This window comes from Ambystoma mexicanum, chromosome 13 (assembly GCF_040938575.1).
Source record: "Ambystoma mexicanum isolate Mex_15411 chromosome 13, UKY_AmexF1_1, whole genome shotgun sequence".
Lineage (NCBI taxonomy): Eukaryota > Metazoa > Chordata > Amphibia > Caudata > Ambystomatidae > Ambystoma > Ambystoma mexicanum.
In genome coordinates this window covers 670,724,461-670,744,800 of record NC_090938.1, presented here as the reverse complement: position 1 = coordinate 670,744,800, position 20,340 = coordinate 670,724,461, and the positions used below count along the sequence as shown (strand labels likewise).

Genomic DNA, 20,340 nt, shown 5'->3' with positions numbered 1-20,340 from the left:
TACGGTTCAGGATCATGGGCTACCATTTCCAATACAAAGTCCTTCCGTTTGGCCTCAACTCGGCCCCAGGGTCTTTACCAGACTCATGAACGCTGTAGCGGCCCTCCTCAGAGCGCAGGGCCTCCACATCTACCCATACCTCGACGACTGGCTAGTCAGGGCTACATCTCCGGAAGCGGTTCACCACTCTTCCCATGCCTTTATGAACACACTGCACGACCTGGGCTTCTCGCACAACCTCAAGAAGTCACAGCTGCAGCCTACGCTGACTGACATTCCTGGGCCTCACTTGGGAAACGTGCTTCGAGAGGGTTTTCCTGTTGGAAGAAAAGATCTCAGCCATCATGACGGCCACCGCCCACTTCCTCAGCAGAGAAGTGACCTCGGCATGGTGGAACCAACATCTCCAGGGTCTACTAGCAGCGGTTCCGTTAGCCGTGCCGCACACGAGACTAAGGATGAGAAGGATTCAGCTGCACTTAGCGGCCTCATGGAATCAGGAGCATGGCTCGCAATCTGAGATAATAAACATTCTTCCATCTCTCCACCCAGACCTAACTTGGTGGGCCATGGACTTCAGCCTACAGACGGGCAAGCCCTTTCGGCCGCCCTCTCCGAAGGCCACCATCACCACAGACTCCTCGCTTGAGAGCTGGGGAGCCACCCGAGACAATCTCTCTGTGCACGCCACCTGGACTCGACAGGAGCAGGAATACCACATGAATTGGTTGGAGCTGAACGCCATCTGGCTAGCGCTCAGAGCATTCCTACCACTTATCAAGGGCAAGGTTGTCCTCATCCAGACAGACAACTCGACCAGCATGTACTACGTCAACAAGCAGGGAGGCACCAGATCCCCTCCTCTGTGCAGACTGGCGATCAGCATGTGGGAATGGGGCTTGGAAAAGGAAAGTTACCTCTTGACAGTCCACCTCCCGGGGGAGTTCAACCTGGAGGCGGACAGATAATTACGAGTGGCAGCTAAACAACCTCATTATTCAGTAGATCTTCAACAAGTAGGGTCACTCCCAAGTCGATCTATTTGCCACCTGGCACAACAAGAAATGTCCCCAGTTCGCATCCTGGCAGGGTCAGGGCCCCAGCTCTCTGGGCAACGCATTTCACCTCCAGTCGACCGGCATGAAAGCCTACGCCTTTCCGCCTACCCCCCTGATCCAAAGGGTAACTTGCAAGATCAAGGAGTCTCACCGAATCCTCATCATTCTGATAGCTCCATGGTGGCCGGCCAGACCATGGTTTTGGTTTTCGTAACTACTCAGCCTCTCGAAGGTGCCCCCCATACACCTTCCGATGGGCCCAGCACATCTTCTGGTGCAGCACAGGGGCAGAATCATCCACCCTGTGCCAGGGAAACTAGCCCTCACAGTGTGGTACCTGAGCAGGTAATGCTTCCGCACCTTAGCCTTTCACAGGTCAATCTGGAGATCATACAGGGCGCCAGGAGCAAGGCTACCAGGGCCCAGTACAAAAGCGAATGGACCAGATTCTGACACTGGGAAGACTCCGAGGGAATCGACCCCTTGGCCTGCAGTTTGGACGACATGCTCTCCTTTTTGGCGCACCTCGCTCTTTCGGGCATACAGGTGGACACCTGCCGCACATACCTTTCAGCCATTGGGGTTTACAGGAACTTGGAGGAAGGCATCTTTTCCTCCTCCAAACGTATAGTCAAGAAACATCTGACTGGTCTCGCTAGGCTCTACCCGCCAGTTGAGACCGCAACCTGTGTGGGACCTTAACATAGTCTGGGCGCCCTGGCGCACAAACCATTCTAGCCAATGACGTCCGTGGACATTGGGCTGGTCACCAACAGGACGGCCTTACTAGTCGGTCCTAACTTGGCTCGCAGTGTCAGCGAGATCCAGGCACTGGTCGCCTCTGAACGATATACCACCTTTTACAAAGACAAGGTAGTCATGCGGATGCACCCAGCATTTCTGTCCAAAGTTCCATCTGCATTTCACTTGAACGAAGAAATGGTCCTCCCTACGTTCTTTCCCGATCCCAAGGATGAAGCACATAGAGTGCTGCTGCCATCAAGGCAGCGTACGAGGGCCAGCACAAGCCGCTCCCGGCCAACATGCATGCCCACGCAGTCATAGCATTGCAGCGCCATGTCCCTTGGCAAGTCATAAGCAGGGTGGCTACTTGGGCCTCTCCCTCGGCTTTCTGCAAGCATTACTGTTTGGATGCCGGCTCTTGATCGGATGCAGCTTGCGGACAGGCGGTTCTCAGGAACCTATTTGCTTAAGGAGCGCCTCCTCTCCACCCTGGGGCTACAATCAGTTGTAATCACCCATACAGTATGGAGGAAAGGGGACAGAGCGTAAGAGTAATTACAAGTTACTTACCATAGTGACTAATGTACTCTTAGTCCATAGTCCCCTTTCCTCCATACGTCCCACCAACCTCCCCCCCTAATAATACTGGTGTAATTAGGCAATGTTAAATCTATTGTCGACGCATCAGTGGGGAATTACATGTGGCGCCGGAGGGCAGAGTCAGGGCAGCGCATGCTCCCTGGGCGGTGCCCCCGCGTGCCTCTAAATTTAAAGGGGAAGAAGGTTTTTTCTGGTGAAAAAGGTTCCGTCTCCCGTCCCTTGGAAGAGACGCCTATACAGTATAGGTCTTTATCTGTGGGAGGTACTACCTTAGGCCTAGATTTTGTAGGTTTTGCTATGGGCTTGGATGATTTAGACTTTTCCGTCTGAGGGCTCTTGTCCCTATGAGGGGTTTTTGAGGTCTTTTTGTGACGTTCTCCCCCCCCCCCCCTGGGGCCCAAAGGAGTGTTTTACAGACTTCTTGGGGCCTGCCACCTTAGCCAAGCGTTGAATTTCTGCTTCTGGTAATGCCGAGGCCTCGTACGCGGATGATCGACCTTTGGATGGAGTTTTGCGAGCGACACCCTTGCCGTCTTTCGACGGTTGGGCCCCGTCGTGTGGCGATCTCAAGTAAGATTGCCTAGAGGACTTGGACTCAGTGGACCTTTCCCTTGGTGTTGATCGTTGTCCATCACTCGACCCATGTGTCGAGTCTCGATCTTGGCTTATGTGCTTAGTGGTGTAAGTTTTTGTAGCCCTACCGCCGCAGGGTGTAGTCCCCACTACATGGCCGCCGGCCTGTCCTACAGGGTCGGGGGCCTGCGCTTGAGTAGGATCTATGCCGTCGCCCTCGCCGAAGGCACCTTCCACCTCGAGTTGCCTGGCATAGTGGGCCCAGCGTTTCGTGGAGCTGTCCTTGAACATCTTTGGCTTGAAGAGTCTGCACGCTCAACAAGACGTTTCGACTTGGTCTCTTGGAAGACTGAAATTACAAACTAAGTGTTTGTCTAACCACAGGAATTTGCGACTACACTTGGGGCAAAATTTTAAAAGGTGTATTTTCCATAATTATAGGTTGTGGTTATGGCAGCTGGGCGAACAAAGTGTAGGAAAGGGAGTATATGCATTCCTAAAATGGCCTCCCCCCGCTCTCCCTACTGTCTGGGCTGAGGCCCGGGGCGGCCTTCCAAGGCGGAACGATCCGTTGCGGTAGTCTTCGACGGGCAGTTTTTCTGTCTTCACTGGCATGGTGTTTCGGGGGTCGGTGAAAGGATAGAAAGAAATACTATTGTTAATTATAAATGGTCCATGGCTTCGCGCCGAAAGGAACGCCGCTATACACGTCCGTCTAGAATGGCAGAAAAAAACAATCTGAGGGATCCCGACACGTGAGGGATCATGGGCACAGTGAACGTCACACTAGGGATAGTGTTACTGGCACGCCCCGTCGACGTCCCTTTTCGAGTTTCGAAAACAACTGTAATACTCTGCAGCTTCCACTAAATGTCGGCCTATGCACAGCATGTTATCTAGCAAGTACCACATTAAGGTCCCAACCTGGTGGTGGGTTAGAAATAGGAGGGTGGAGTCTCTTTACCCCTTTCATAAATGCTTTGACAACTGGTAATTTCCACCATAACACCTTGTTATAGAAAGTGGTGTAGGCTAATAAAGATGCCAGGTGTACTTTAAGTGAGTTAAACACTAACTCTGCATCCAATAGGTGGAGCATATAGATGACGACATTAGAAGGAGTACAATCAACTGGGTTGATTTGCTTATTTTGCCACCAAATAACGAATTGTTTCCATGCGTCATAGTAACAGTGCCTTGTATTAGGTTTTCTCGACTCTTTCAAGATATCCATACATCTCTGGGGTAAATTGAGATGTCCGAACTCTATGACTTCAGGAGCCATGCTGCCAAGTTCATGGAGGTGGGCTGAGAATGCACTGTTAGTCCCTCGTGCTGGGAGAGTAGGTTGTACTGGCACGGGAGTTTGATGGGGTCGCACACTGCCAATTTGCGTAGGTGTGGGTACCACGGTTGTCTCGCCCACATAGGAGCAACTAGGATGAGCGTCATCGGTTCCCTGTGGATCTTGTTGACCATCTTCCTCATCAGAGGGGTTGGTGGAAAAGCATAGGCAAACATCCCTGACCAATTCATCCATAGGGCGTTCCTCTTGGAGCCTGGCTGGGGGAACCTGGATGCGAAGTCTGGGCATTGCCTGTTTTTGCTTGCGGTGAATAGGTCTATAGTGGGGAAACCCCACTGAGAGAAGAGGTCTCCTATGACTTCTTCGTGTAGTGTCCACTCGTGTTCTTCTGGAAGGGGATCCCTTCTCAGAGCATCTGCTAGAGAGTTGAGATTCCCTGGAACATGTTGGGATGACATGTAAATCTTCCGTTTGAGTGCCCATCTCCAAATTGTCTGGGCAAGCTTGGACAGATTTGGCGAACAAGTGCCCCCTTGTTTGTTTAAGTAAAACATTGCTGTTGTGCTGTCTGTTAGGATCTGCACTGACGGATTGGATAGGAGGGGTTTGAATGTCTGAAGCGCTCTGAAGACTGCCAGAAGTTCTAGCAGATTGATGTGGTTCTGAGCCACTGTGATGAAGGTAGTGAGCTCCCCACCCTGCCAGGGAGGCGTCTGTTGTGACGACGGCCTGGATCGTAGAAGGGTTTCCCCTTCGTAAGATTTTCTCTTGTCCACCAGCGAAGACTTGGTACTAGTGTTGGCGAAACGACCACTAGATCATCCCACTGACCGCTTGCTTGAGACCACTGTTTCGCCAACCATTCCTGCATGGGTCGCATGCGCAGGCGCGCGTGGGGAACCAGGTAAATGCAAGATGCCATCATTCCCAACGCATCGCTCTGCGCACCCTTATTTGGCGACTGGCCTGATATTGAGGAATTTGCAGCAACAGATTTCGAATTCTTACCTCTGATGGAAAGGCCAACCCCTCTTGGGTGTTTAGAACAGCTCTTAGGAACTGTTTTGAGGTGCTTGGCACCAGGCTTGATTTTTTTCTCGTTGATTGAGAAGCCCAATTGGAAGAGGAGGTTGATTGTTCTCTGAATGTTTACCCTGCAAATTACATGGGTTTCCCCTGTGATGAGCCAGTCATCCAGGTAAGGGTAGACTGGGATTTCCTCCCTGTGTAGGTGTGCGGCCACCACCACCAGTACCTTGGAGCCGAGGCTATACCGAAGGGCAGCACCTTGAACTGGTAGTCTATTTTGAAACGCAAGAATCTTATGTGCGCTCGGAACATTGGATATGAAAGATGCCTATTTTCATATTTCAATGTTGCCATGCAATCCCTGTTTTTTAGTAGGGCGATTACCTCTTGGAGTGTAGTCATGCAGAATTTTTGTGTCTTGACATGCTTGTTTGCAGGGCGCAAATCTAATACTGGGCGCATTGTTAGATCTTTCTTTGGCACAACGAAGTTGGTTGAATAAATACCCGTTTACCTGGTTGCCCGGGATGAGTTCTATGGCGTCCTTTGCAAGTAGAGTGATTATTTCCTCGAGAAGGATTTTCTGGTTCTCCGAGTGTACCTTCCGTCTTGGAGGATGGTCGTGGGAAAGCGCTAATAGTTCTATACAGTATCCTGCGGACACTGAACAGCACCCTTCTGTCCGAAGTGATCCCCTCCCATGTGTGGGTGAAGGTGGAAAGGCGCCCCCCCTAGTGGGGATGCGTGGGAGGGGGCCCGAAGCGGAACATCACTGTTTACTAGGAGGCGTGCCATCCCTGGCGGGGCTGCCTCTACCCCTAGTGCGGACCCTGCACTGGCCTCTGGTGAATCCCTGTGATGTTTGTAAATGATTGTTGCCCCATGAGGTTCCTTGATTTTCATAGTAGTTGGAACCCCCCTCTGGGAGTTTAGGCCGCGAAAGCGACGAAAACTATTATTTCCCATTTGACCTGGGGGTTTATTTGTGAGTTGGTCGAGAGACTGTAGGGTCTCATACTCATCTTTAGCTGTCTTTAGTGCCTCTTCCACTGCCTTGCAGAATAGAATGTTATGCTCTACCAGCATGTCTATAAGCGTGGCTTGGGTCTCGGGTTTAAACCCTGACTGCCTGAGCCAAGCATGGCGCTTTATTACTGTGCCTTCTGCTATTAATCTTCCTGCGTTATCTGCTGAATCGAAATTTGCTTTAAGGATGCATCCAGACACAGAACTTCCGTCTGATGCAATTTGGGCCAACTGGCTCTTTAGTGGTTCAGGTGCAGAGTCTACTAGAGCAGCTACTTGTTCCCACTGGTGGCAGTTATAGCTTGCTAAAAGAGTGGTACTGTTAGCAATACATGCCCGATAGCCTGACGTGGAAGCAACTTTCCTCCCCAGAGCATATATCCTTTTGCTCTCTTTATCGGGAGGTGCTTCTGAAGAAGCTAGTGGTATGCCTGCCCTCTTTCTGGTGGTTGTTACTGTCAGTGAGTCGGGTTTTAATTGACCCGTTATGTACATGGGATCGGAGGGAACGGCCCAGAATAATTTTTCCACTCTTGGATTCACTGCACGAGTAAGATTTGGGGTTACCAGCGAGGGATCAATTCTACGCTGGATAGATTTTAATATGGGGGTGGCTTGGGTAATGGCTCTCCTGTCCCCTAGGATTTCCTCTGCGAAATCTCTATTTTCTTGGACACCCTGTGTGTCTATTTGAAAATGAGCTGCTGTTTTAGCCAGTACCTCATTGAGCAGTGGCTGATTATCAACCGGTGAGTCACTCACCGGGGGATCCTTAGGAATAGGGGAGTCAAGATTGTAGGCTTCCGCCTCATCTTCCTCTTCCTGGTCCTCATCATCCCCATAATAAGCAACCCCTGTCTGGTCGTCCAGCATCTGTGTCTCTGTCTCCTCACCATATGACTCTGGATGGTAAGGTTCAATTAACAAGGGGTCTGAAACCAATCCCTGAGCCAGAGTCTCAGAGCAGAGCCTTTTAGTAACGGGTTCAGAGTCCTTGGATCCCCAAGGGGCAGAAGTAGCTAGCTATGGAAATAATTAGGGTCCTTTTCGTAGAAGTCTACGATATAAACCTCTTGCTCCGCTTCCTCATCAATGCCCATATCATGAGGATTGAGAGGGACAATTTTACCCTTATGAGTAGTGTCAGGGACCTTGGACTTTTCAGGGGCCTTCTTATTTTCTTTATGGTGTTCTGAAGGTCTGTTGTGCTGTTTATCCCCCCTTCCCGTGACTATAGGAATGTTTTCTGGAGGATTTAGGGTTTCCGAGGGTTTCGACACATCGCGTCGTGTTGTCCTCGATCTTCACTGGCGTCGATCTTCGGCATAGGGTGGAAAGAATGGGAATTTTTTAACAATAATATATGTATAATTGGCTAATGCCAATGGAACTCTGCAATATGCGTCCGACTGAAATGGTGGAAAAAAACAATCTGAGGGTCCTACACGTGTGAGGGATCATGGGTACAGTGGATGTCACACTAGGGATAGTATTACTGGCACGCCCTAGTTCGACGCCCTTTTTCGAGTTTCAAAAAACAAACTGGAATACTCTGCAGCTTCCACTAGATGTCGGCCTATGCACAGCATGTGATCTAAGCAGATTCCACAAGCCTCAAAGCTGACAAAGCCCGGTTTGGGTGAAACGTGTAATTGTGTGTTTGTTTTCTTTATGTGTCCACTTACTGAATAATAAAGGACTTTTATCACATAGATGATGGCCAAACACGATTCTTCGGATTCCAAATGGAGGAGTGCCACTGTGAACCATGTAATTGCAGTTCTTGTTTTCCATATATATATGTATATATAGGTCTCATGCCACTTCTGACACCAAGGGCCCATGATGGAACCAACCTCAAAGCCGCGTGGCATCAACTGCTGGCTGATGAAAAATTGTCTAGAGCTTGCTACGTTGGGTTTAACTTCAGGATGACCTCAACGGTAAGGAATAGACATATCCATAAAAAAGAACGTTACTCAAGATAAGTAATGTAATGCTTTCTGTAGTTGATGCCTTTTTTTCACAGCAATATCCACAAAGACAATATCAATCTCATAGGTCCTGGGGTGGAGGCAATGGAAGGGAAAGCTGTGAAAGGCCAGAACCAGTCACATCCCACAGGAGGGGAGGTGGACGTGCAGAGGGCCCCATTTCTATCCCTTCCCCAAGTGCCTGGACAATACCACTGTGAATCATGCCATACCTCTTCATAAAGATGCTGGTGAGTTTATTTCTTTTTACTGCATACCACTACATCAAGCAATAGTCTGGGTGGACTGCCCATAACATGACAGCCTCCCAGAGCCTCCTGATAGGCTGCTCCAGTAATCAGAACTGCTAGAACAATGTGGGGAGAGAGAAGTGCTATGTGGAGTGGCAAAGACTTTGCACAGCCGTAGGGAAAGCAACGTACCGCCGGATAACCGCACACAATGCATGCAAGCAGCTGCGGCGGCAGGACTCACCAACCCGGACAGCTTCAAACATGCCATGCAGCGTCTCTCCAACTTCAAACCCAGAAACATGGACAACTTGCCTTGGACCCAGCCATGGTACAGCTCCCTGACAGAGATGTTTCGCACCACAAGCTGCCCTTACTCCGGCACAGCAGACACGTGAGGCACAAAGGGGCATGGCTTAGCTCTCTTGATGTACTCTGACATCTGTAACACATGTGGGAGTGGAAAACAGGGAGAGATTAGCCCAGGGAAGAGGACCAATGGGAGAAGAAGGGGGATAAAGATAGAGGCATGAAGGTGTGAGTTGCTCAGGTGAGGTCAGTGGAGAAGGAGGTGCCAGACCAAGAAACCAGAAAGAGGAAGGACAGTGGACAATCGTGTGGAGGCAATTTACTAGGCGAGGTATTGGTTGATCAGAGCAAGAGGCACTGTGTTGTGAGTGTGCATGTAAGGTGGGTTAGTGAGGTGTTATTTATAGAGTAGAGGGCGAGTGGAAGGTGACAGTGTGAAATGAGGAGGGCTGTGTAGAAGATGGGGAGGTGTAGAAGAGGGGGAGGAGTAGTAGAGGGAGAAGAGAGTCGTAGAGGGAGAAGAGAGTAGTATGCAAGGGGAGAGTAGTGGTAGTAGCAGGAGAGAGTGTAGGCAGGCGTAACATTGGAGGGTTGAGCTAGGTCATAGAGAGGGAGACATCAGAGGGACAGTGAAGGAAGGCATAGGAGGAGAGAGGGAAGGTGAGTGTTGTTGGAGGGAGGTGAATGGCAGGAGGTGGCTTGAGGGTATTGAGGGACACAGGGAAGAGAACCGTCTGAAAATTACCTTTCTGGAGAATCATTCTAATAGTCTCCCTACTCCCTCATTTACAAGCTGGTATGGAAATGCTACCATCCCCACAGAGGCTCAGAAATATTTCTAAAAGATGTGTTCCCCACCTGAAAGTTTTGAAAACGGCAACCGCCAGACAGCTCCCCTCGCATGTAGACCTTGCCACCCCACCTCCACCCCTATAGAGTGCACAACTATCACCCTATGTTTTTCTCCCCAATACCATGTCAGGTTGGATAACAGTATATGCTAGTCAGGACAGACACGCAGGTGTTGTGAAGGAGTGTGAGCAAGGATTAAAAGAACCAGAATCACTCGCATCTGGATTGCAAATCTTATTAGATAGATTCTGCACCTGTATGGGAGGCGACAGCTTACATCAACTAGGCTTAAGTGAATAGGTTGCATGGAATTTCTTGGTCGCAAGCATACATTCCTTATGCAGTTAGTATCCAAAGAACGCTGCTTGCAGAAAGCGAGGAGCAAAGGGTCACAGTTGGATGCTCTAATTATAGGGGGCAATGTAAGCAAATAAATGGATGCAGCACACAGATCCCATTCTAAAAGCTGTACCATTACAGCACACCTTTTAGAAACGTTTGCATGCCTTGTACGTAGTGTAGGCTCATGCCATTCAGGTTGGGAAGGAGGAAAAGCAGGACAACATAAACAAGCATTGACAATGCCAACAGTTTGAGCTTTTAAATAGGCTTGGGAAAGACACTTGCCAGGCATAGCCGTAGTGGTATTAACTGGCCATTGATGGTAGCAGCTGCAAAATGGTACAAGTACATGGGTATCTAATAGCAGAGCCTGGCAAATGCATAATACTAATAGACAAGCCAAAACGGTTGGCTTTGACAATGCATGTTTTAACCGGACGTCAGTGAAGCATAGGGCTTATAAATCGAGTGGATGAAGGCAGGCCTGGTTGACATTTTTATTACACCAGTAGTGGGTTTACAACTCCCATTAAGCCATTAACTCTCAGCAGACTGCTTTGGGAAAACACTGGCAGGCACTTCCAGTGCAGTTTGATAGTAAGGGTTGATTAAAGAGAGCTCAAATAGGAGGTGTTTTGGGCAGGTAGGGCAAGAAATAGGTGGGAATGGCCATAGGGATTAGCATCGCCATGGGCAGTCAATGGGTGAGCAAATACCCTAACACCTACAAGTTGTGTGTCCCTCTTCATATGCGATCTCTCCCCATCTGTACTCAAATGCAATCGTTTCGGATTACACGTGTTGCAAGCAACACCTAATAGCCTAAACTAAAGATAATCAAATGTTTTGAATGAGTTGCTATTGAGCTGTTTTCTTGTGAATATATTTCAAATTGAAGTTCTTTACGCACCAAGGATTCACAAACTAATGGGTTAAACTCAATGCAATGGATTATATGAAAGACAAAAATGCTGGAGGTCTTTAGTTACAGGTATGTACGTTTGTCTTCCACCATCTGTGAGGAAATTAAGGGTCACTATTAGTTTGGGGGTTGAAAAATTATTTACTGGCTTGTAAATTGTGTATGGCTACACCCAAAGCATGAATAACCACTGAAAGGATTGCCTTATTTATATTTTATAACACATGAAGAAGACAGGCTCCTCCAGGAATTCTTGATATTATACCTTCTGCCACACAATAGACTCTTAGGATGAAGTTACACAAAATCTCTTACAAATTCAAGTTATTAATAAAAGGTACAAACATTTTTTAACAGTCATCAGACAAGTTTCCTTCAGTGCTTTCTATGGAATTTCTCCCACCCAGAGATATGACCAGCAATCTCCAGGTCTTTTTGCATCTTTCCCAATTTACACACCTTCTCTGTACAATAGTTAAATCCTTTACTGCCCCGCTCCCAGCAACCAATTAGAAATCAGAAGTTTAAAAAAGAAAACATAATTACATTTTTACAGATAGCTGAGGATGTAAGTTACTTGAGAAAGCATTTTGTTTTTTTCGTTTTTATCCTCCTCAGTTAATTTAAAAGTTTACCATAATACAAAGTCATGAAGACAATAAATCTAATTCAGAACAGGTGTAACGGTCAAGCAGCAGTGGTAAAAATAGAGAACTATGCTACATTACCTCAATAGCCAAAATATACAAATTTTCTTACATTTCTTAACAAAAGATCAAAGTAAAAAGATCACAGGTATGTGCACAACCCCAGAGACACGTCAGTATTAGAGACTGGTAAAGTGATCTCTACCCCAGTGCAAACTTAAACACAAGCATGCTTACGTCTCCTTCATGGGATCCAAAGTTCACACTCAGTAATTCAAGGCCTCTGGGCCATTGTTCCATAGGTGCCAAACAGCTCTTGTGAACAATCACTGGGGAGAAATGAGTCAAAGGGAAGGCAGGAAGGGCACAGGGGTTCCCAATCTACAAGAATTGAAGATCAGCTCATAGTGCATGAAAACATGGAGCTTGCTTAAGTATCAGAAATGCTTAACCTGTGGAGGCCACCCTGGCATTGATATTATCCCAACAGTTTTATAGTTTAAGAGGTACCTCTGGGTTCTTCACAATGGAAATCTTCATATTTTTTCATGAATGTAAACAATCACATTTTCCCCATCGTCAGGTTTTCCAATGTAAAAAGACTCAACAAGAGCTTCCACTGAAGATCGCTCTACCCCTTAAAAGGTCTTCATTGAGTCCCCACAATGCTCTGCAGCATCCCCAACTTTCAATTTTATTTTTGCCCGCCCTGAAAGGATCTTAGAGCACCAGAGGGTATTGTCTTTTTCAATATTTACTCTGTTTACTGAAGTTTGTCTTTATTGCATTTAACCTATTGAATTTTTTGCAGTAGCTTCCATCGCTTTCTTTGTTCAGATGGTTGCCTTGCTTAAGCCATACTATAAATGTGGGAGTAGGAGGGGAATTGAAGACTGGAATTGGGCTAATCCATACATAATGAGAGCGGAAAGGATCCTTTTAAAAATGAGTCTCATGGAGGTACAAGTCAGACATGTTAACCTCATGTGGGGACTCCCATAAACTCATAGAATTTTCCTAAAATAAAGGCAGACAATGGATGTACCCATATAGTAGTAAAACGACAAATCCTCTCTTTGGTCTACCTTAAGGTGAAGTTTAAGTCTATGCTTATAAAAGCTAACCTTTATGATGCTATACCACCAGACAGAAGGCTACGTGAGAGTCAAGCGCTCTCCATCAATGAGCCTATTTCACAAATACATCCTTCCTGGTTACTAAAGCAGTTTTGTTTACTAAACCCTTCACACACAATAAACCCTACATACCTTGGAGGTCAAGCCCATATCAATGCACTGAACAAACAAATTAGTTGAAATAATTTGGGCAATTGTTTATTGTGCTAACCTGGGTGATAAGGCGTCAGTGGCCAAACAGAAAGCTAGATCAGTTAACTTTTGCTTTTGTGTGTGTTGCTAAAAGCAATCCACACTCTTCCAGGCAAGCTAAAGGCTCACTCAACAAAAGCAAAGGCAGTCACAGGCATCCTGTTCAGAAACCCAGCAATTATCCAAACTTGCAGAGCTGGGAATTTGAGATCACTGAACACCTTCTGTAAGCACTACTGTATGGATTGCGACACTAGAGCAGATGCTCAGGTAGGATAAGTAGCTCTCAGAAAAAATGTGATTAGAGGCAGGTAATCTTTCTCATCCCTCCCATTTATTTGAGCGTATCACTAGCTATTCTAGCTGAACATTTATGAATTCCGAGGATGATCCCACAAATGATCGGAAAAGGTTACTACCCTTCATCTTTATTCACACACAACGCACCCATCCTCCTTAACCATATCCTACCGAAAGTATTGTTTTATCTCAAGTGAAGGTCTAAACGTAGGAGTTAGATTTGCTGTAGTGCATCGCTTGTTAGCAACCTCTGCCTCCGTGTTTTTAAATTGTAACATACTGAAAAAATAAAGTAAATTATTTAATAATCATTTCTTTTTAAAAGATTTTGAAGAGGCAATTGGGAAACTATTTTTTGTGTGGAATAGATGAATGTTGCTAATATGATGAAAATATCCATGATCAAGAACTACACACAGTGGCAAGTAGCCTTTTTGTCTAAATAATGATGTTCTTTTGTTACTAAGTAAGACCATGAAGAAGCTCAAACGCAAGCTTTGCCGTGTAGATTCAAATGAAACTGAGCATTGGATGTCAAAGGCAATGTAGATGCGGTGTTACCTAAAGGCCCTGCTTCCATGCTTTTGTAGGATTTTGACTTTTGCACTTTTAAGTTTTGGGGGAATTTGTGCTTTATAAATAAAAATAAAATCATTTTGTCGCTACCTGTACAAATAAAATAGCCCTAAAATCTCCTTAGACAATACCCGCTTGGGATCTTTGAGCACTGTATTAATGCCACTGAAAGTGTCACTGTAGCAACCCAGGACTGATTTCCTAGGAGAAAATACAGAGGATTTACCTCAAGTCTTTGTACCAGTATAGGTCACATTTCTGCCAGTTATGCACTCTATTTAATTCAATGCACCCCATAATGGATACATATTGGTGATTTAACTCCTCCATCCACACAGGAAGCCAGCTTCCTACTTCTCCATTGGGGGATAAGGCCATCAGATTCACCTCACATTTATTGTCAGGAAGGTGGGCTTAGACTATAAATGTTAAGATACAATCCTGGAATTGATTTCACTCGTTACCATAGGGCACTGGACCGGGATATACAGACAATACTATCCCATAATTCACCTAACCTTTCAGATGAGGAAGCAGAGACTGGGATTGCATTAGAGAACACAACCCCGTGATTCATCATTACTTTACAAGGAGAATGGACTGGAAAGTTAATTGGGAATACATGCTGGTTTTAGCTCTGCAGTGTAAGCTCCATGGCATACCAGGTTGGGGCCATCTTCTGAGACATAACTGAATAGCCGCTGAAACATCAAAGGAAAATGGTTTGCAACCACAAATGGACTACCCCACACAGATATTCTTGATAACCCTCTTGCATAATTTCTGCATCACACCAGGTACAAGGTAATGTTTGGAAATGCACTTCTAGATCCCTTAGAATTCTCGCATGTTTGTTTCCTGAGCTTAGATTTATTAATTTGGACACACTACCTCACCTTGAACAACATCCAATTGAAGAATACCAAACATTGAGCTTTTGCGCCAAAACGTAAACTATGCTCACACCTTGGCTTTTGTGTTACTCAATATAAATAAGCCCAGTCAGGACACTCACACAGGCTACTACAATTTTGCTGTTTCCAATTTTGTAAATCCACACCCCATAAGGTAGAGAAAGGGACATGTCATTAGGAAAAACATGTGCACACTTAGTAAGTATTACAGTAGAAGGCATGATGGTCGATTCCTCAGTACAACATATTGAAACACATGATTGCCTTTCTTTGAGTGTTTGCCACAAAAGCTTTGGATAGTCTGAGGTTGGAATACCTCAGTCAAATAAAAGTGACCACTCTGTGGACCCAAAGTAGAAATCTGAACTAGAACAATATCCCTTTCCATAACCGCAGCTTCATTGACATTTGTTACTCCAACTACCACATGCCCCCTAGATATCGCTCCTTCCTGGACATTCTCCAATCACATGTGGCCATCTTCCTTAAGGTCCAATTTATCTAATTTCTCTTCTTTCTATTCCAATCGTTGAGCACAAATGTGCTATCCAGCAGGCATTATGCAGGCTCACTGATTTCTCGTCTTTAATCCATGTTCTCATGGTGCCTTCAGACGTGGGATGTCAAAAAGCTCCAGTTCTTACAAAAAAAAAGCAGCGTCTGTGGCAGGCAGTATCCATTCTTACTGGGCTCAACTGAGCCACATTGATCATTCAACCCTTACCACATTCCCCACACAGCCCAAGAAAAAGTATTGCCAGGTGTCCACAGTAGCTGTTTTCCAGTCATTTTTCCTGAGTGCTACTGATTCTTTTTTTTTCGGGACCAACAGTGTTTGTTGATGAGGCAGTCTTTCCAACAGCAGCTTCCTTGTCTAACAGCAAAGCCAGTTTTTGATGTAAACTTAACCTTTGTCTTGGCTTACGAGACCACCCTTCTCACTTGCTCGCTGTAAAACAGTGATAAATATTTGCATCAGAAAGTGAAAGAAAATCAAAAAAGTATGAACAGATTTCTCAAAAGAGAAAAACGGCGAGGAACAATTATTTGGCAAGAGGCAGAGAGAAGTGTCATAGGAAAGGGAAAGAGATTCAAGTAAAAGAAACCATCAACATTGCATATCCGCAAGAAATACTGTTGGGGTCACATATCTGCTTTTTGGCCACATCTCATTCTTAAAACTTTCAGCACTTTGCATCCTGGGCTTGTCCTCTTCTCCCATTCCACGTACGGGATAACAATTAATTCATAGCATGCAAAGTTCAAATCTAGGACTAGCTGAAAGAATCATGCATGACTGGTTCTACTAGACAGCTATGCAAGTGTCCTGTAAGACTGCAAGCATTGAGTGTGGCATGTGCAGTCTCAACTGTACAATCAGTATGGTTGCTGTCCCACAAACCCATATCCCAAGGGCTAATATAAACAAGACTCATTGCATTGCATATAGTTCTGGGAACCTTGAGTGCGTCTGTGGAAACATCGCTTTTATCTGGGCTGAAAATGTTAATTCACCACTAGTTATCTACTAGTGAAAACGGACTTTTCGTGAGTGAGAAATGGTGTGCGATTTGTATGTGTATTGTTAGGCAAGATTGTGTGCAGTATCCTTTGGAAGACTACAGCAATCTTGACCTCCTGGCAATAGGAACCCATCCTTTGGTATAAGTCTGTACTACACCGGTCAAGTGGCACAGCGAGTAGAGCGCTCGCTTTGACACCCGTGCAGAGCCTGTCAACGCAGGTTCGAATCCCGGCGGGGCCAAACTCAGCCTTTCATCCTTCCGAGGTCGATAAATGAGCACTACACACCGTGGGTAATAATAAGCAGCGCTCGGATACCTGAGGGTTTGTAGCACTATATAAAAGCCTAATTATTATTATTATTATTATTATTATTACACAGGTTGGTAGTGTGGCTGAGCAGCCAGGCTAATCTCAAAAGGGGTTAATGTGAGCAATAGGGTTCTAACACAGAGTTTCACAGTGACAGTTACTCAAATAAACACTTACACTCAAGGCTTCTTGATTAAACAATTATTAACAGTCCGTCATATAAGCCTTCTTCAGAAGGGAGCCAAACATGTAACAATTATAAGACTTCAAAACACACCATTTCTCTAAATCAGACGATACCCATTGGGGACGGCACACAGACACTTCCTACACCCTCAGTTGGCTTAAATAGCTAGGACACTGTGGACATTGATTTATCACTGGTACATTTAGAGTAATACTGAGTTTGGTGTAAAGGTTGGATTGGGGAATAAAACAAAAGGTTAACAAATACTTCATAAACAGGCAAGTATTTTTAAACCTTCCAATGCAAGTAAATTTAACCCTTTCTTGAGGGAAAGGTAAAGGCACAGAGTCAGAGGTAAGAAGAGTCTCTCAGGGAGCCAGGACAGCCAATGTTAGTTGAGCAAAGTCTAGGGGAGCTGAAGATCTTCTTTGCAGGTAAGTACAAGTCTTGTGCAATGTTTTTAGAAAACTTTGCAGAAATAAAATCAGTTGAAGGACACAAGCTGAGAAGCTTGTGAGGTGCAAAGCTGCAAGTAACTGCAAGGGCAACCAAGACAAGTCTCAACTGAGAACAAGTAAGGCTACACCACAAGAGGTAAGTCCTCTTAACTTTACAGTACCTTTTTCGTTAGAAGAAATGGTTCCAGCTGGCTTCTGTTCCTGTACAGCTTTGCAGATCCTGGTGTTCCTGGGCCTCAGTCGTGGGGACAAGAGGGCGAACGTCTGGGGACTCCTGCAATGCAATGGGAAGGTCAGCGGCAGCAATGGGCAAACTTCAATTCAGCGGCACTTCGCGGTTTCATCTCCTCGCGTCTACAGCAAATAGCAACACTGCGGTTCTCGGATACCACTTCAGACTTTCCTTGCATCTGGGGTCCAGCACTCTGTTGAGGTGGCTCAGGCTTCGTCAGTCTGGCTTCAGGGAAGTCCGGAGGATCTGCTGGTGCTCGGGTCCGACTTAAAAGAGATCACTCGGTTTTGATGTTCCTCTCCCTAGCACATCGGTCCCTGCATTAGCGGAAGTACAGCCAGCTCCGAGAGGATGTCCAAACGAGTTCACTTTGGGGTTGATTGGTCCCACCAACCCAAGGGGAGACCTTGTCCTTCCAGGGCTTCTCTAGTTGAAACTAATTCAGAGCTTCAGCACAGCAGACGGGCTTTTCCGGGCAAACCAATGGTCCAGGAGTTGCAGCAGGCGTCTCTTCCAAGTTGTTCTTCGGATTCCTTCGTCCAGTGGTCAACTCTGCCTTCCAAGCCAGAAAGCCTTTGCCTTTTATGCAGGTTTCTTCCATTAATTCCAGCCTACCTGTCAATCGCAGCTGTCAATCACAATCCACTCTGAGGACGGCCAGCCAGCCAGCCAGCCAGCCAGCCAATCACCTTTGGGTGCATTCCTAACCAAGGGGATTAAGCAGAGGGTGTTTTGGGCACCTACCACACTTCCTGCCCCTGCCACACCTACTGGAGCCATAGGCGGACTTCACTCATGAATCCCACCAAGGGGCCAAACCTGGTTTGGCACGCAGAGTAAATCCCAAGAAGGACCTTTCCAACACAAAATGGCGAAAGAAGAAGACTGGGGCCATTTTGACAAAATGGGCAACCATGGGTGCCTTACTGCAGCTGTGAACGCAGCCCGTGGTGAAAACACATAATGGTAGTAAAAGGTAACCATTGCCACCAGCCATTAATTGTGGAAAGGGTAACATAAAAATGTTACATGAGAAACTAGACAAGGGGGATACTAAGTAACCCCTCCAGCACCCTATGGTAAGATAAGTGTGTGCTGGGACTAAAAAGTTACACAGTGTAAGTAAAGTCAATTTCACTTCACTGCTCTTGGAAACAGTAGTTTCACCAAGAGAAGGTATTTAAACCTTTGGGAAATCTAAGTGACTTCCCTGTGCCACTGCACTGAAGGTGCTTTGTGTCACAATGTAAAGATGATGCCTATTGAGTTTGTCAAACTCCAAAGTCATAAGAAACACAGAGTACAAATCACAGAAAAATACACGAGAGAGTTGGGAAAAAGGTCTCACTCTTTCCAGGTTAGAAATTAAAAGTCCTAAAGTCCAGCAAAAGAGCTAGGGGTCTCTAAGGTAGAAGGGAATTAGCACATTTCTGAGAATTTTTCCCAACAGCTTGCATGGCGTGGGCGGCCCAGCGCTTGGTCCGGCAATCTTTCATGGTTTTAGGGAGGAAAAGTCTGCAGGACTCGCAAATCTTTTCTGGGTGGTCCATAGGAAGACAGCAGTTGCAAACTCGGTTTATCCTTCCAAGGGAACTTCCTATTGCAGGAAGGACAACATTTAAAAGGGGTATTTTCCATAGTAAATGGAAAGGGCAGTTTGGCGACAAAAGAGAATCTAGGGTGGCAGAACAGGCATTCTCTAAAGGGATGCAACTATATGAAACCTCCTCCCGTTCTCCCTACTGTAAGGGCAGAGGCCCGTGAAGGCCACAGGGTCTGGTCGAGTCACTCGGGCGTCGACGCTGGAGCCGTCCGCCGCGGGTCATCGAGCAGTAGATGATGCAGCGGCTGTAACGCTCACCTGGCTCCCACGCAGGCGCTGATCTGGTCTGGGTTGCTGTGGCCTCTTCAAGCGTGATGCGCAGAATTCGGACCACCGATTGAACAGGACCCCCAAATCTTGCTTGTCTGGCCCGTAGGAATATCCTTCTACAGATGAGAAAGGGAATTAACTGTCTGCTGAATAATGTGCTTGCTGCCCCCTTTCCCCCTTCGTTCTCCTCTGACTTCCTCCAAAACCCCCGGTTTAAGCTCACCTTATGGTTTGGAAGGATGAACTCTCCATCCTGCTTCTGGTGCAGGGGCGCGCGTTCGTCCAGTTACTTCACTGGTTTTCAGAATGGCGCTGGCAAATCCACTTGAGTTTACTGAGCGATACGCCGTAAGTATGAAGATGCAAAAGTTCAAGTGTGAGCCTCCTTTTATGTTGTCTTTTTCAATCCTTTATTTCAGGTGCAGAACAAAGGCGATGCGTTGAGGGGTTAAATCGCCAGGGTAAAATCAGGTGAGTCAGTGATGAGGGCGACCCCTCTAAATGTCTTTATAATTCCCCAGTAATGTCTTTTGTCCTTTCCCCATAGGGGTCGGGGTGCGGTACCTGCCAGAGATGTGGCGCCGACCCGAGATGTGGAATGGCTCACCAAGAATAGCCGGTAAGTAATATGGCTGAAAATTCGGCTTTCCTCTTGTGTTCCCTTGCTCACCTTTTGTCTCTTCTTCTCTCCCCTAGGTGCAGAGATGTGGCGACCGGTGCTGCGAGCCGCGATGGAGCCGGGCGGCGTCTCGGGAACAGGTGAGTGAAGCGCGGCGCTGCAGCGAGCAACGCTGTGCTTTTAAATGGAAGTCTTCCTTCAGGATTGCTGGCGTGAAGATTCCGGATGCAAGTAAGAAGGTTGAATAAGTTCTTGGTTTTCACCTTTCTCTTCTCTTATTCCCTTACAGGTGTTCCAGGTTCGAGGCGGGCGTGGCTGGAGTCCAGGTGCAGGAGCAGACACGGTGAGCGTTCAGCTGCTGGGATGCAGAACAACGCGAAGCACG

General features: G+C 46.6%; 1 protein-coding gene across 4 annotated transcripts in view; it reads right to left on the bottom strand.

The window, feature by feature from the left end:
• Positions 1-11,106: 11,106 nt before the first annotated feature.
• The window catches only part of MLLT6 (MLLT6, PHD finger containing), a 1,444,709-nt gene continuing 1,435,475 nt past the window's right edge, over positions 11,107-20,340 (bottom strand). For all 4 annotated transcript variants that reach the window (XM_069634689.1, XM_069634688.1, XM_069634691.1 and 1 more), the window contains one exon: positions 11,107-15,699. In XM_069634689.1, coding sequence (XP_069490790.1) covers positions 15,655-15,699 — 45 coding nt within the window. In that variant the 3' untranslated portion in view covers positions 11,107-15,654. The remainder of the gene's footprint in view (positions 15,700-20,340) is intronic.